General features: G+C 40.9%; 4 protein-coding genes across 8 annotated transcripts; all 4 read right to left on the minus strand.

The window, feature by feature from the left end:
* Positions 1–149: 149 nt before the first annotated feature.
* Positions 150–2,678, minus strand: LOC111803974 (hematological/neurological-like protein). The gene is made up of 5 exons (XM_023688602.2): positions 2,396–2,678; positions 2,234–2,307; positions 1,675–1,789; positions 1,273–1,587; positions 150–665 (listed from the first exon to the last, which is right to left on the minus strand). The coding sequence occupies exons 1-5, from the start codon at positions 2,516–2,518 to the stop codon at positions 393–395; spliced, it is 900 nt and encodes a 299-aa protein (XP_023544370.2). The 5' UTR covers positions 2,519–2,678; the 3' UTR covers positions 150–392.
* Positions 2,679–2,866: 188 nt separating this feature from the next.
* Positions 2,867–4,704, minus strand: LOC111803703 (uncharacterized). Its single transcript, XM_087127433.1, has one exon. It carries the CDS (start codon positions 3,650–3,652, stop codon positions 3,047–3,049), a length of 606 nt encoding a protein of 201 aa, XP_086983559.1. The 5' UTR covers positions 3,653–4,704; the 3' UTR covers positions 2,867–3,046.
* A 142-nt stretch (positions 4,705–4,846) lies between these two features.
* Positions 4,847–8,503, minus strand: LOC111804269 (uncharacterized). 5 transcript variants are annotated; one of them, XM_023689009.2, is made up of 4 exons: positions 8,252–8,501; positions 6,394–7,440; positions 5,313–6,183; positions 4,847–5,203 (listed from the first exon to the last, which is right to left on the minus strand). In XM_023689009.2, the coding sequence occupies exons 2-4, from the start codon at positions 7,360–7,362 to the stop codon at positions 5,196–5,198; spliced, it is 1,848 nt and encodes a 615-aa protein (XP_023544777.2). In that variant the 5' UTR covers positions 7,363–7,440; positions 8,252–8,501; the 3' UTR covers positions 4,847–5,195. The 5 variants fall into 5 exon arrangements, with proteins under 5 accessions (XP_023544777.2, XP_086983558.1, XP_023544778.2 ...); XM_087127432.1 differs by lacking the exon at positions 4,847–5,203 and adding an exon at positions 7,912–8,010 and having other exon boundaries at positions 5,269–6,183; positions 8,252–8,503; XM_023689010.2 differs by lacking the exons at positions 4,847–5,203; positions 8,252–8,501 and adding exons at positions 7,539–7,581; positions 7,681–7,902 and having other exon boundaries at positions 5,269–6,183.
* Positions 8,504–11,393: 2,890 nt separating this feature from the next.
* Positions 11,394–13,036, minus strand: LOC111804090 (uncharacterized). Its single transcript, XM_023688773.2, has one exon. It carries the CDS (start codon positions 12,898–12,900, stop codon positions 11,566–11,568), a length of 1,335 nt encoding a protein of 444 aa, XP_023544541.2. The 5' UTR covers positions 12,901–13,036; the 3' UTR covers positions 11,394–11,565.
* Positions 13,037–13,743: the final 707 nt, after the last annotated feature.

The raw sequence follows: 13,743 nt of genomic DNA on the forward strand, positions 1-13,743 counted from the left end.
TTTTCTAGTTCATAGTCAAAGCATGGCTCTAAATTCGCAGCTTATTTGGTGTTCTAATGATTGGTGTGATTCGGACATTAATTTGATGTCTGGTGGGACATTTGCAAATATGGAAGTTCCTATAAAATTGATTGTTGTCAATCAATCAATGAAAAGATGAAGCGTCCTTTCAAATTGTCTACTAACAGTTGAAAGGAATATACAACGATCAGTCAAAGCCTGGATTTCCTTTAAACGATCGAAACCAGAGATTTTAAACAAAGCATACCACAATCTTTCGCTACCCAAGTCTCTAGGCTATAAGTGCAAGTGATCAGTGAAACAACATTAGAAGTTCAAGTAGAAACACAGACAAGAATGTCCAACTATTCAAATCAAGTTAGGAGCTAAGATTAAACTAAAGCAATGGTGCTTTCACCACCGGGTGGTTTACGAACACCCCCAAAGTAGTCCCTTGATTCCGCCTTCCCATCAGAAAAGATGTCGTTTCCGCTCATCTCCCTTAGCTTGGCCGAGCTCAGCGATTTCTCGGATGAACCCGGTGGAGCATCTCCTTTAAATATATCATTACCAGTCAACTCTTGAAACTTCTGGTTGTGTAGTTTCTTGGCTGTCTTCATCACTGGATCTTCTCCAAACAGAATGTTACTCTGGCCTCCAGCAGGCTGTAAAGATGGACAACAAACCAACTTCATTTCGAGTACTACGGCTCAAAGGCAAGGATATGAAGGATCAAGTCGAGACCTATGGAAATCTACTTCCAATCCAGTACAACTCTCTAGAACGAAAAAAAAGTAGTCATGGGATTATCAGATTGGAAAAAACACTTCAATATTCATTAATGTGGGGGGATTCAACATGAGTTAAATGTTTCAGCTTTCAAGGTAAAAAACGGTAACCGCCCAAGCCCACCGCTAGCAGATATTGTTCTCTTTGGGTCTTCCCTTTCGGGTTTCCTCTCAAGGTTCTTAAAACGCAAGAAAGATTTCCACACCCTTATAAAGAATGTTCCGTTTTCCTCTCCAACCAATATGGGATCTTACAAAAACACTATCAAGATAGAGAAAAAAGAGAAGTTATCTCATCAATGCTAAAGCTAAAATGAATCTTGTGTAGCCTTGATACGAAAGAGTAAACACAAAGACAACTGAATGGAAACGTGCACGCCTGAATAACCGTTTAAATTCTTCAACTAAGGCAAACAAAATCGAAAGCAAAGACAATCATAGAAGCAAGAAGTGAATTCAAGATCACGGTAAGAAGTAAACTCACATTTGAAACTTTAACAGATGTTCTGAGGGTCCTAGGTGCTGGTTCACCCATGTCTTTACTTTCTTTCGACTCCAAGCTCCGCGAGGCTGCCAACGATCGTGGTGTTATTTCAGGAGGAGCTCCGAAGATGTCATGTCCACTAAGCTCCTTGTTCTTAGCATCTGATGTCTGCTTCTTACTCCTGGCATCAGAATCACTCTGTAATGTCCCACTTAACTCACGTTGCTTTGCCACCTCTGGAATTGAAGTAGGCTTTTTCTGAGAAACCCCCTCCTCAGTAGCGAAGGATATTTGGCTAACTCCATTCAAAGTTTGCTGAACCATCCAAAATATTACAAAGAATCACAATGGGTTCTTGTCAATTTGATGCATTTTCTAAATTGACGAGATTGTATTGCTTACCTGATACATGCGAAGCCCTGTTTTGTTATCAGATTCCGATGCATCCCCTTCACCATCAGATGCAAAAATTCCACTTCCAGTCATTTCCTTCATTTTATACCCCGAACAGTTCTTCCTGAAAATAGTGGAGAAGAACTCGAGTTTTCAACACAAGTAGAAGAAGAATAGTCATAAACGATGCCTTTGAACTGTTGACTGTTTGAGAAACAAGATTGTAGCCCATCAATTGAACAAAACATCAGGAAAGCAACCCAGACACAGAGGTAGGAAATGTTATAACATAAATTACAACAATCGTACGATGTTAGAGCACTAAATATCAGGATCCTAGAACATGAAACGGTGTAGAAATTAGCTGAAGAACACAAATAGAAAGAAAAGGATGAACTGAAGTTCACAGCTGGGAGATCTGGCGAGCTCTCGTTTTCCTTTTCATTCAAACAGTAACACTCGAAGAGGGAAACAGAAAATCAGCCAAGACATTGTAATAGTTTCACCACGACACTCAAATCCCAGGTTTTTTTTGGGTAAATTTTGGGATAAAGGAAATGGATCTTACTTTTTCAACAAGTCCTCAGCTTCTTCATCTGTGAGCTGACCCCCTTGGAGCACTTTACTGATTCTATCGGACGGCTGAGAAAGTGTACCAAAAACCTCAAAACCAAGCTGTCCAAAAACTAAAGAACCAAAAAGAATGCTCATAGCAAAGAGGGTATAATACCTGGTGGGAGCGAGTGGCGGAGCCGGAGACGGCGGGGGAAGAGTCTGGCGGGGGAACTTCCGACCAGGTGAGCAGATCCGCGGTGGATGGGCGTGATTTTGTGGACGATTTCGTTCTATCCATTTGCTCGCGAAACTGATGAACAGAGAGGGAAGAGCGAGTGAGAAGCTTTGTGGGTTTTGAAGATATTGTGGATGTGATTTTGAAAAGTCGGAATTGAATTCAATTGAAAAATAAGAATCGGTAAAAGCGAAGATCTTGAATTTTGAAACACAACAAACTTGGGGAAATTCGTTAGCTTTAGCTTAAATAATATGTGGCGCTGTCCTGTTTCACAGACACGTGCTCCTTTTCCCTATGTTGGACCCACTACCAACTATGAGAGTCCATTTTTGCAAGTGGGATGCCTCAATATATGCATTTTTTAGTGTGTGTGTTAGCCTTCACAAACCAATGACACCCATTTGTCAATTTCAGAAATTTGGTCCAATTTGTTAATGGTTTAGAACACAAGAAACATATCAAAAGGGTCTCAAATATAGTGGTAATAAATTGAGATACAAGATGGTTGGAAAATGCAAGGTATTGTATTGTTAGAAAGATTCAAGAATATGGTATCTCTTCAATTTACAAGCAACGACGGTTTTATGGCTACAAGAATTCCATGGCAGCAGCAAGGGCGAAGAACTCATGATCCCCACAAAAATGCCCCACTTTGGATTCACATCCACACTCATCGCTCCACTTCCTCAATCTCCTCTTTTTCTCCATCTCCATTTCTGCTGCAACTCTCACTCTCATCCCCACTTTCAATTTCGGTTGCTTAAAGCCTTCACGAACAGACCCATTATTAGCAGAAACCAACGACACCCATCTGTCAATGTCCATGTTTGGCGATTCAAAAACCTGATTCCAAGGGATCTCAGCCCTACCCAGAAGTTGAGACGATGACGACGACCCCAAAACTCTGCCAAAAACATGTTGGGTTTTAGCCCGCCGGAGCTCGAAGACGACGGTTGCTTGTTTGAGGCTCTGGATGGAGTCTTCTGAACCCAAACACTCCAAACAGAAAGACTCGTTCCATATGAACTCGGAATTGGAAGAGGTTTGCTTCGTGTTCAGACGAATCCTCTTGTTGTTGCCTGCAGAAAGATAATATCTAACAAAGAGATTCTTTGGAGATATGAACTCTATGTTCTTGCCTTGTAGGATTCTGATTTCGCAGCTGAAGGAACAGAGTTTTTGAGCGGCACCCATTATTGAGAGAGACAGCAAGTTAGGATCAAAGGGCCTATGTTTTTTTCTCTTTGTGTGGTGAAGAATGCTTATGGACTCCTAAAAATATTTATAGAGGGAGTTAGTGCTTGTTTTGAAGGAAGCTACTTCCATGTCCATTATATGCCTAAAAAATTTCCACTGAATCATTTGTAATCTACAAGAGAGATAGCAGTGAAGATTTCTTTGATTATAATAAGCCCTTTTGATCCTTCACCATACCTCGATTATCCATGAAAATGACACTTAGCCGACCTCTTTTCTCTTCCAATCACAGAAGAGAGTTGTATTGAGGTTTCTGCTCTTAAATTAATGGGTCTTTTGGCTCATGGATTCAAGTTGTATAACCTTTAGCTCATTGGTTCTGCACACCATCTTACAAGTATTAAATATGAAATTAATTGAATCATTTGTATAATCATTTATGCCAAATTGCAACACAGATCGAAGAATCCATATCAAGATCTTCAACTGATACAAAATTACAAAGCAAAGCACAATATAGCTGGTTGAGAAGGGTCGGCTTCTTCCCTCTCGTTGGCTTTAGTTTTATATTCGCCAAAGATTTGATTTTGGACTCATGAACTGATAAGGATAGAGCTAAAGAAGACCCAATTGGTGGGCAACACGTCAGTAAACAAGAAAAAAGAATTGAGGGTTTGAGTTTGAACCTTATCAACAACAATGGTAGAAGATCTCGCCCTTATCGAATTTTCCCCAATGATATTAATTATTCTAAGAAACTTTACAGCTACAGCTTCTCATAAAGTAGCAATCTTTGTGTGTGAAGAGAGTTCTGTGTGCATATACATATTAGAATATGGGATAGTGGCGAGTTCCCTATGGCCAAAGAGGTAGCTTTCCATGGTCTGATGCTTCTTTTTGCAACTTGTTTATGCATCAAATTGTTCTAAAGTAGGGATGGAAGGAAGAGGATTGAGGAGGCGGCTTTGAAGATACCGAGGGAGAGGTAACGCATAAGCACCCCCCAGTGGCCAATGCCACTGATTTTCGGTTCCACGGATGCCGCAGATGTTGCGCTTGCAGCACTATCCATGCGGGTTTGGTGGTTCTAGAATATGGTTTGAGTATAAATTTGGTTAATATTTTGATACAGTTATGGTATAAATTTGGGTCATCTATGATTATAAGGAATCTGAAATCAGCATATTCATGTACGAGAATCAATGATAAGATTGGAATATGCAGTTTAAAAATAAAGGAACACCGGGAATTCTGTATGTACACAGGCTTGTAAAAATCAATCACTCTGAAAAAAGGGGAGAGAAAACTTCTAGACATTCCTAATTCACTTTCTACAGTTGGGGATTTGATTGAAAACTAAGTTTGGGGAAAACAAAATCATGAGTAGTAAGAACAAAAAGAGATTCAAGTTTTACTTTTTGAACAATGAATGATCAGAAAGATGATTTCTTCAGATCCTGCTTAATGTAATGCTCACAGCTGCTTTGTGGTTCCTCCAATTTATGCTTCATTCTCAGCAAGCTGCACATTTAATCCATGGCTACATCTCTGTATCAAATCAACAATCCATTCAAATTTCTATGCAAAAATTTGTGAAAAGCAGTAGCAGTCAACAGATTGCATCTCAGTTACCCAGAATAAATGAGTTCGAAGTTACCTTTGATTGAAGATTTATCGTATTTATCTTCATCCTTCCATTCGCAGTCTTCGTCGTCGTCTTCTTCGTCACCCATTTCGTCCCTTCCATCATTTCCGATATCACTTTCGCTGGCTGTTTCCCATTCAGAATCATCAGTCTCTCTACCATAGACATCACCAGCACCATCTTCACATTGGACATTTCCATGTTTAATAGCTGCCTCCCTGAATAACCAAGCTGCACGCATCTGCTTCTTAACGAGTCGCTCGGCGTAGTCAGGAACCTTGTTTTGCCTTAATGAAAGATCGGGGTCATTGGACTGTGAGCACTCGTTTATGAACAATATGGCATCCAATAGACTTTCTTTAGCCAAGCCAAGCATATCATATGCTTGAGCTCTTCTCCAAAGACTTTTAGCATGACGATTTATGGGATTGTGAAGACAGAGAGCACGTGTGGCATCACCAATGGCAGCCAAGGGTTGCTGCAACAGAAGACAACACTGGGCACGATTACTGTACAGAACGACTCGTTCCTTTTTGGATCTCATGGGACATAATGCTAGAGCTTCTGAGTACTTGGATGCAGCTGCAGATATATTTCCTGATGAAAACATGGAATTTCCTTCAAGCTTAATCACTAGCGCTGCAGCTTGCTTGATTCGGAGATCCTCTTTTGGCATATTCTTTTCCCACTTGAGTCTCTGCCTTGATTTTAATAGTTCTTCGATCTGATCCTTTGTACGACTGCTGATAGAATTGCGTCCGCTCCCTTGTGATTGGATACATTCCTGAAGAACATTAATTATGGATTCCCCCAGTTTCCTGTGATCACCCAGGGATGATATCTCTGCAAGATCCAGAAGTGTAGGAGCGGCTTTGTCGATCACCTGGGAATACAATGGCACAATTAACCACACTTGATGAGAAAAACTTCCAAGTTATTGGGACTAATATGTTATATGCAATCTGTATTTGAAGATCTTAAAGAGATTTTGGAGCACAGTTCAAATTTCCAAGAAAGCATCACTGAAACAGACAGGAATTGTGATGACTAGCATCATTGACAACATGAAAAGCAAAGAGAGATGGATACCAACCTTATGGCTTGTATTTGGATCCTGAAGCAACCACATGAGACAGTCAATAGCCATAGACTGCCAATCGTCTGAAGAGCGGGCAATGTTACACAATGCTTCAATAATACTGGGACAGCAAGCAACAGGTCCCCTGCCAAGTTTATGATGGCAGATTGTTCTTAATAAACCAATACCAGCTGGAGAATTTTCATTAACAAGACCGCCCCACATGCCAGGTAGCTTTACTAGGAATTCGGGCTTGCATATAGTCGGAAGAAACTCGGGTTTGAATGCAAAGCAATTGATGAGTTGTAAGGACCAACACTGTAACTGACTGGCCCATTCCTCCGCCTTCCTGGATTCCATCTCAACTCCGCCCATTCCACGAGTAAGCAGATCACAGTGATAACTAAGCCTTCTGTCTACATACTGATAAAAGTGAGTATAAACAATTTCAAGAGAACTCATTGCCAGTTGAATTGAGAGCTCAAGTATCTCGGCATGACTAGCCACGGCAGGAAAAGTACTTGCATATGTCGCCAGATGACCGAGGGCACGAACAGCTACCCTCTGCTCAACCCAAGTTAACCTTCCCCTCAAAAGTTCAACTAGAGGCGGAATTACCCCAGCATGCACAGCACTCTCAGCAAACTCCTCCATGTTCATCGTGTAAGATCCAATGATATGTGCAGCGTAATACGGAATGTAAATGTTTTGGTCATGAGAAAGCCAGCGACGATTTTTCAGTCCCTTCCATATAAGTGCAGCCATACACTCAAATATCCCCAATTCAATAAACTCAGGATCATTAGGATGTGCCATTGCTGTGTTCCAAAGGCCACTAATGGGAAGAACTTGACCATCATCATCTTGAGAAGGAAGTTCCCTAAAGAATTTCAAGATACTCGCTCTGCGCTTACTAGGATTACCTTCTTTCATGACACAAAAAAAACATCCTGGATAAGGACAATCTGCAGATGCTTTCTCCATACTCGCAACGACGTAAAGTATCAGAAGGGCAACAACTATAGTCTCATTACTGAGTTGGTTCAAACAAAATCAACAAGACTGCAAATAAAATAAGAAGATAGCAGAATATCAGACGCACAACAATTCATCTAAACCAGATAAACAGTATGAGCAACAAATATTCAAATCTTTTGTACCCCTTCACAAAATCACATCTCTCTTTCAGATCAACCCGATTCTCTGTTTCATTCATTCATCAAATACATGAAAAAACATCCATATGCATTGCCAAAATGGCACAGATTTTTACAGAACACTAAATTGCAGTCTAGAGCATACCGTACAACTACAAGAACACACCAATATTTGCACAAAATCGCTGGTATGAATTCCAAAAAATAGAGCAAAATCGAGTTAAACTAAGAACACTCGGGGTACTCGAAAAGTAACAATCCGCATCAGAGGCGAAAACGAAATTATGTAAATCAGGCAGCTTTCCAGATCAATGAAGAATTGGGTCGCGTTACTTTTGAGCAACAAAATTGTACTGAAAAGAAGAGTGAAATTGACCTGAGAATTTAGAGAAGGAGTTCAAAAAAGGAACTAGCTTGATTCTAGCATAGCCCTATAGTTGTGCTTGGCATACGTACACAGATCTGAAGGCGACAGCTTTAAGCAATAAAAACGTTAAAATTAAAACCAACGACCAAAAGTCCAAGCCCAGACAAAAAAAAAAAAAAAAAAAAAAAAGACCAAACGAAAATTGGGTATTTGAAAGAGAAGAAAAAATGATCAGAAACAAAAATTAAAGAAGCAACTGAGATTCAACCATACTGTTATCTTTATTCTTTTCCAGACATCGAGGAATCACAATTAGAAAACAATGAAATAGCAGGTTCGAAGGAGATACCTCGGAGCCAAAAATAATAATAATATTATTAAAGCTGCTTGTAATGAGCTGAGTAGCGAGCTAGTGATCGTCAGCGACAACGAGAAAAGGCAAAGGGGGAAAAGGAAAAAATTCAAAAATTCAGGAAAGCGTTCCGTCTTGATTCAATTCAGAGCTCTCTGCTACAAAAATGAGGACTGAAGGGAGGGAGAGAGAAGACCCGTGGTGGTGGGCGGTACGACGACGTTTTGGCGTTTAGATTCCGACAATCAAGAAGATCTCGCAATGTAATAGCTAAGCGCTGTCAATGCTAAAATTTTTAATTTCCACAAACAACCAAGAAAGGCCCACGCGCACCACAGTGGAATCTAACGTACAGTTGTGATGTCACACGTGAAAATGTGTTGCAATCTCGCACTAAAAATGGGTGCAGAGTACCACGCCAGAAAGTGCGCGTGAGAATATTGCTGCAGAAGGATAGTGTTCTTTGAGGTAAAAAAAAAAAAAAAAAAAAAAAAGAAGACGGGCCCAGTGGGCCAGACTTATTTTTCCATTATTATTAGGGTTTTCCTTTTAGCTTCCGAGGCTGGCCCATTTCCTTACACGCCTGTCAATTTTACCGTTTCAAATTGAAGAAGGTGAAATTACATTAATACCCCTATAATGTTCCAAAAATTGAATACGAATAAGAAATAAAATGAGTAAATGTACTTTTGTTAGGCGTTGAATGTGGCCATTATTTTGACCACTAATTTACAAAAATTATTGTTACCGCTATTATAAAAAATAAACGAGAGTGGCAATGAAATTGAATTATTTGTACCCATTTTTACTATTGCAGAATTTGGGGAAGTGGAAAAGGAAAGCCTAAATGGAAAGTTTTATAATTTGCGAGGGGATGGTTCCAAGATGGAATGACCAAAAATGTTGCACTTTTAGAATTGAATTTTTTGCCAAATCAAGTGGGTTGGGTTGGGTTGGTGCACAACCTCGGGGGCTTGCACGCTTCTTAATGGAAATCAAATAAAGTGGGTTTGTAGCGTATTCTTGTATTTCACTTGGGTGTTGAAGGTGTCGTCTTGATTAGGCCAAAAGTATTTGATGATCACATCTAAACCACAGAGATATTTGAAATGAAATGAAAGCGGGAAGAGAAATGGATGGGAAGGTTGAAGGACAGTAGCCGACAGAGGAAGGTGGAAGGGTGGGGTCAGGGAGTGGCAGGTAGCGCACTATAATAGAAGGAAGAAGACAAACTCCTAGAAGTTGTGACATGACATGGATGGACCTCTCTCTATGTGTCAATTGGGTTTCGAAATAAGAAGTGGACTGGACTGGACTGGACTGCAACGAAGGAAAGGCCAATGTTTTTCAGGTGAGTGTGAAGCGACGTCCCTTTCACTGAAATCTCTAAATGCGCAGCAAATGGTGAAGTCACAGAGCGCCAGAGTTGGGACTAAGCTTCGGAAGGGGACCAGCGGCAGCGCCTTCCTCCTGTTTCTCTTTCGCCAGCACCAACCCATTTGGGCCCCCAACACACTCCCTCCCTTTATATCCACCTCTTCCACCTACCCAACTCATTTGGGCCTTCAAATTTTACCCATTTTTTCCTTCGCAATGTCTCACTTTTATTAAACTATAGTCTACTTTTAAAACAATCATGCTATGATCTGTTACTTTATATCTTTTTAATTTATCTTAGAAGCATGTGCATTAGTTTGACCATCTTTGATTTTAATTTAATTTTTCTATTAAATATTATTATGCATAAAAAGATGACAAGACGATGACTAGGACAAGTATATAATAAATATCAACATGGCATTAAAAATATTATTTTTATTATTACCAATAACATCCCTCTTAATTTATTCCACATTTCCTAATAAGGACATGAGAAATGTGCGAATGAGCAAGCAAAGGTCAAACAGGTCAACCCATACACCAACTCCATCTTCTAAATAGTGATCCCACATTGGTCCCACTTGGATTTATATGGAGCTAACCCAATTGACTGATCCCACTTGGAATTGATACTGGAATTGTGTTGTCACACGTTGGTTGGGGTGGAGACCTTCCCCTACCATAGGCGCTCTAAAGCCTTGAGAAGAAGCTCTAAAGCGAAAACTCAAATAGAACAATATCTGCTAGCGGTGGGCCTGAGTCGTTACAAATGGTATCAGAGCCATACACTGGACAATGTGCCAGCCTTCTCGCTGTTCCCTGAAGGGGGTAGACACGAGGCGGTGTGCTAGTAAGGACGTTAGGTCCCAAAATGGGTGGATTTGAGGGCGGCCCCACATCGATTGGAGGAAGGAAAGAGTGTGCCAGTGAGGACGCTGGGCCCCAGATCGGGTGAATTGTGATGTCCAACATTTATAAGGGTGTGGAAACCTTCTCCTAGCAGACACATTTTAAAGCCATGAGGGAAAGCCCGAAATGAAAAGCCTAAGAAAGACAATATCCGCTAGCGGTGGACCTGAGTCGTTACAGGAACATTGCTCTCAAACACCAAAACAGTGGGCCTAGGTCGTTACAGGAACATTGCTCTTAAACACCAAAGCAGTGAGCCTGGGTCGTTACAAGAACATTGATCTTATACACCAAAGCGGTGGGCCTGGGTTGTTACGGGAACATTGCTCTTAATCACCAACATTCTTTCTCTATTCCCTATTAGAGTTGAAGAAGAAGAAGATCCTTATTAGAGCCCCAAAACATGGTTTATTTAAGTTATTTTAAAAAGCGAACCCGTATTGAAGTTCCATAATGGAACCGAGATTGGAGCTTGGAAAACGTGAATTTGTAAGAAAGGTAGGTGGGTATTATAAATCCTAGGAGAGGCAATTTGTAGGGGTAGAAGGTCCCCCATCGCGGGTGTGTTAATGAAACAAGTAGAGCCGCATTTCAACGTTCAAAAGTCGGTGGGTACATTAAATAAAAATAGCCCCCATCGCAACGCAGCCACCGACAGCCACCGACAGCCACCGACACAACGCCTTCCCATATTCTAAAACAGACAAAATCAATCCCCATTTCACTCTGCAATTTACTCTTCCAATCCCAATGGACCCCCAAAGGGTATCACCGGAGTCAGAGTTGAGTACCAAAAGTCAAAGAAATAACTACTTTTGTTTGCCAACAATAATGTGATGTAATAGAAGAATAGAGTAATAATAGGCTACCCCAATGGCACCCTTCTTTTGCTTTGGTTTTCATCAATTGGGGTGGTGCTACAATGCCCAACAATAAACAGTAAGAGATTCAAGACGAAACAAGAAAGATTTAATTATTAAAAAAAAAAAAAAAAAAAAAAAAAAAATCTGCATTCAATTGAATCAACTCTTCTTGCCCTCTGCTCCGTCCTCTTCCAAGTAGGCCTTCTTCCTCCTCTCCGCCCCCGCGAACGCGCAAATCACCAGAAAGCACGTGGCGTAAATCCCATGAATTTTCCAGTTTGTCTTGGGCGGCTGGTGTAGAACCATCCTGTGGAACACCGACACATAGTAATGCAACCCGACTGCATACCCGACGAAGGTCTGGGCCAGACCCAACATCCTCGACCCCATCCCACAGTCGGTGGAGAACACTAGCACCAGGTACATCACTAGTAGCAGCAGGTACAGGATGTATCCAAGGGTTTGCATCACCTGTAAGCAAATGTAGGTGGATTGCGAGGTGGAGTAGAAAAATTTGAGCGGCTCCAGCCCAGTGACCACGGAGGAGAAGCAGAGGATGCCGAAGTAGATTGCGAGGTACACTTGGATGAAGATTAGGACCTTTTGGAGTGAGAAATAAGCCTTGATTCGATTGAATAAAAGACTCACCAAGATTAACGGAATCAAAATGAATGCGAAGGAGATGAGGGAAGCGATGGTGGATGCATACTTGTTACCCACAATGGGTTTAAATCCCATTGTCATTTGTTTGTTGGCTTTCGTAATGTATGCCTTGGAAGTGGTGGAGATTCTCGCAAGGTCTGGGATCAAAGTTTTCTGAAATTTCGTGGTTAGATCTCTGAATTCCGACACCAAATCATCGTCTTCATCTTCGTCGACCCAACTGGTTTTTGCTTTGGTCTGAGCTTGTTTCTTGGGTTTTTCCTGCTTCGATTTGTTCTCTGATTTGTCGAGATGGGTGGTTTGGGATTGCTTTGTGGAATTGGGCGTCGTCGTTTTGTTCTTGGGTGTGCTTAGTTTGAGTAGATCTGAAGATTTCTTGGCAGAGAACGAAGTGGTTTTGGTAGAATTGGAGGATTTCGATGTGGAATTCAGCTTTGGGAACTTGGCGGTGGCATTGAGCTTCTTCAGCCCAACCTTGGACAGGTTACCACCAGATGCCAGTTTTGTGGAATTCTTAGCTTTACCAAGCATGGTCTTGTTTTTGGTGGAGAAATTGTTGCTAATGAGCTTGGTCTGGTTTTTTGAGGATTGGGTGGGAGGTTTAAGGAGCTTGTTCTGAGTTTTGGTCGGTAAGGCATCGGTGGACTTCTTGTTCTTGTTCTTGGGGTGCTCCTCTTCCACCGCCTCCAAAACTCTCCTTCCTCCTCCTCCTCGAAACAACCCTCCATTTGGAGATTCAGATTGTGCGCGCACACATAAGAGAGAAGCCGCAGCAAAAAGGACCAAAACAAGAAAGAGCATAAATACCTTGGAAGCTCTGAAACCCACCATTTCCGAAATCTGGGTTCTCCTCTGCAAGAGCTGCTCAATTCGAAGAGGTGAGTGAAGTAGAAGGAAGTGAGGGAGTGAGGGAGGATGTCAATGCAAAAGGTGGGAATGAGGAATACATTTTTAAATAGGTCAGCCTCACATGGCGATGGAATGGAGCAAAGCAACGCAAAGCATAGCTAGCAGAGCGCAGTATTACTGTTAGTGTACGCGTTTTCACTTGTGTCGTGGCTGCCCTCCCATCGCTTTCCGTGATCAATTATTTCATCTTTTGCTCCACTCTTTTTGACAATTTAAACTCAATACTCTTACAATACTCCTTTCTCATTTGTTCTTCTTTAAAAGAGTCTACAATTTAGATGACCCTTTTTTAGTATTGCATTTATAATATGGTGATGCTTCACACCTATAATTTCACTAAAACTTCATTTCCAACTAAAACTTCTTAAAGAATATAGTCACAAAAAATTTATGTCCAATATTTTACTTCTAAGAATTAAAAGATCTACATATATTCATTATTATTATTAAACATTATTTTATCTCTAATAATTTTTATTATAAACATATATCTGAAACTTAATTATTAAGTTAAATAGTTTATGCTTTCTTTTATTATTATTTACAAAACTAATCAACATGGATTTATGTTTAATATTATAATATAGTTTTTGTTTTTATTATCTTGGGCTGGCCCACCGGACTTACGGGTGACCTGCAAACCCGGGTTAGAAACGAGGATCCTAAGTTATGGGCCCGTCGTGGGAGTGAATTTGTGGTGGTCCGCGGAGGCTCATTCCTGGGAAGATGAGAGTAAATAGAAGAAGGGAAAGATTCCACCGTCCG

Source organism: Cucurbita pepo, chromosome 10 (assembly GCF_057944985.1).
Source record: "Cucurbita pepo subsp. pepo isolate OVF chromosome 10, ASM5794498v1, whole genome shotgun sequence".
Classification (NCBI taxonomy): domain Eukaryota; kingdom Viridiplantae; phylum Streptophyta; class Magnoliopsida; order Cucurbitales; family Cucurbitaceae; genus Cucurbita; species Cucurbita pepo.

Coding starts and splice junctions, on each gene's coding strand:
- LOC111803974 (XM_023688602.2), bottom strand. CDS start 2,518: ATGGATAGAACGAAATCGTCCACAAAATCACGCCCATCCACCGCGGAT. Junction 1,790..2,233: donor GCTGAGGACTTGTTGAAAAA/GTAAGATCCATT, acceptor CACTATTTTCAG/GAAGAACTGTTCGGGGTATA. Junction 1,588..1,674: donor CAGGGCTTCGCATGTATCAG/GTAAGCAATACA, acceptor TGGATGGTTCAG/CAAACTTTGAATGGAGTTAG.
- LOC111803703 (XM_087127433.1), bottom strand. CDS start 3,652: ATGGGTGCCGCTCAAAAACTCTGTTCCTTCAGCTGCGAAATCAGAATC.
- LOC111804090 (XM_023688773.2), bottom strand. CDS start 12,900: ATGGTGGGTTTCAGAGCTTCCAAGGTATTTATGCTCTTTCTTGTTTTG.
- LOC111804269 (XM_087127431.1), bottom strand. CDS start 7,362: ATGGAGAAAGCATCTGCAGATTGTCCTTATCCAGGATGTTTTTTTTGT. Junction 6,184..6,393: donor ATCCAAATACAAGCCATAAG/GTTGGTATCCAT, acceptor TTGTATTCCCAG/GTGATCGACAAAGCCGCTCC.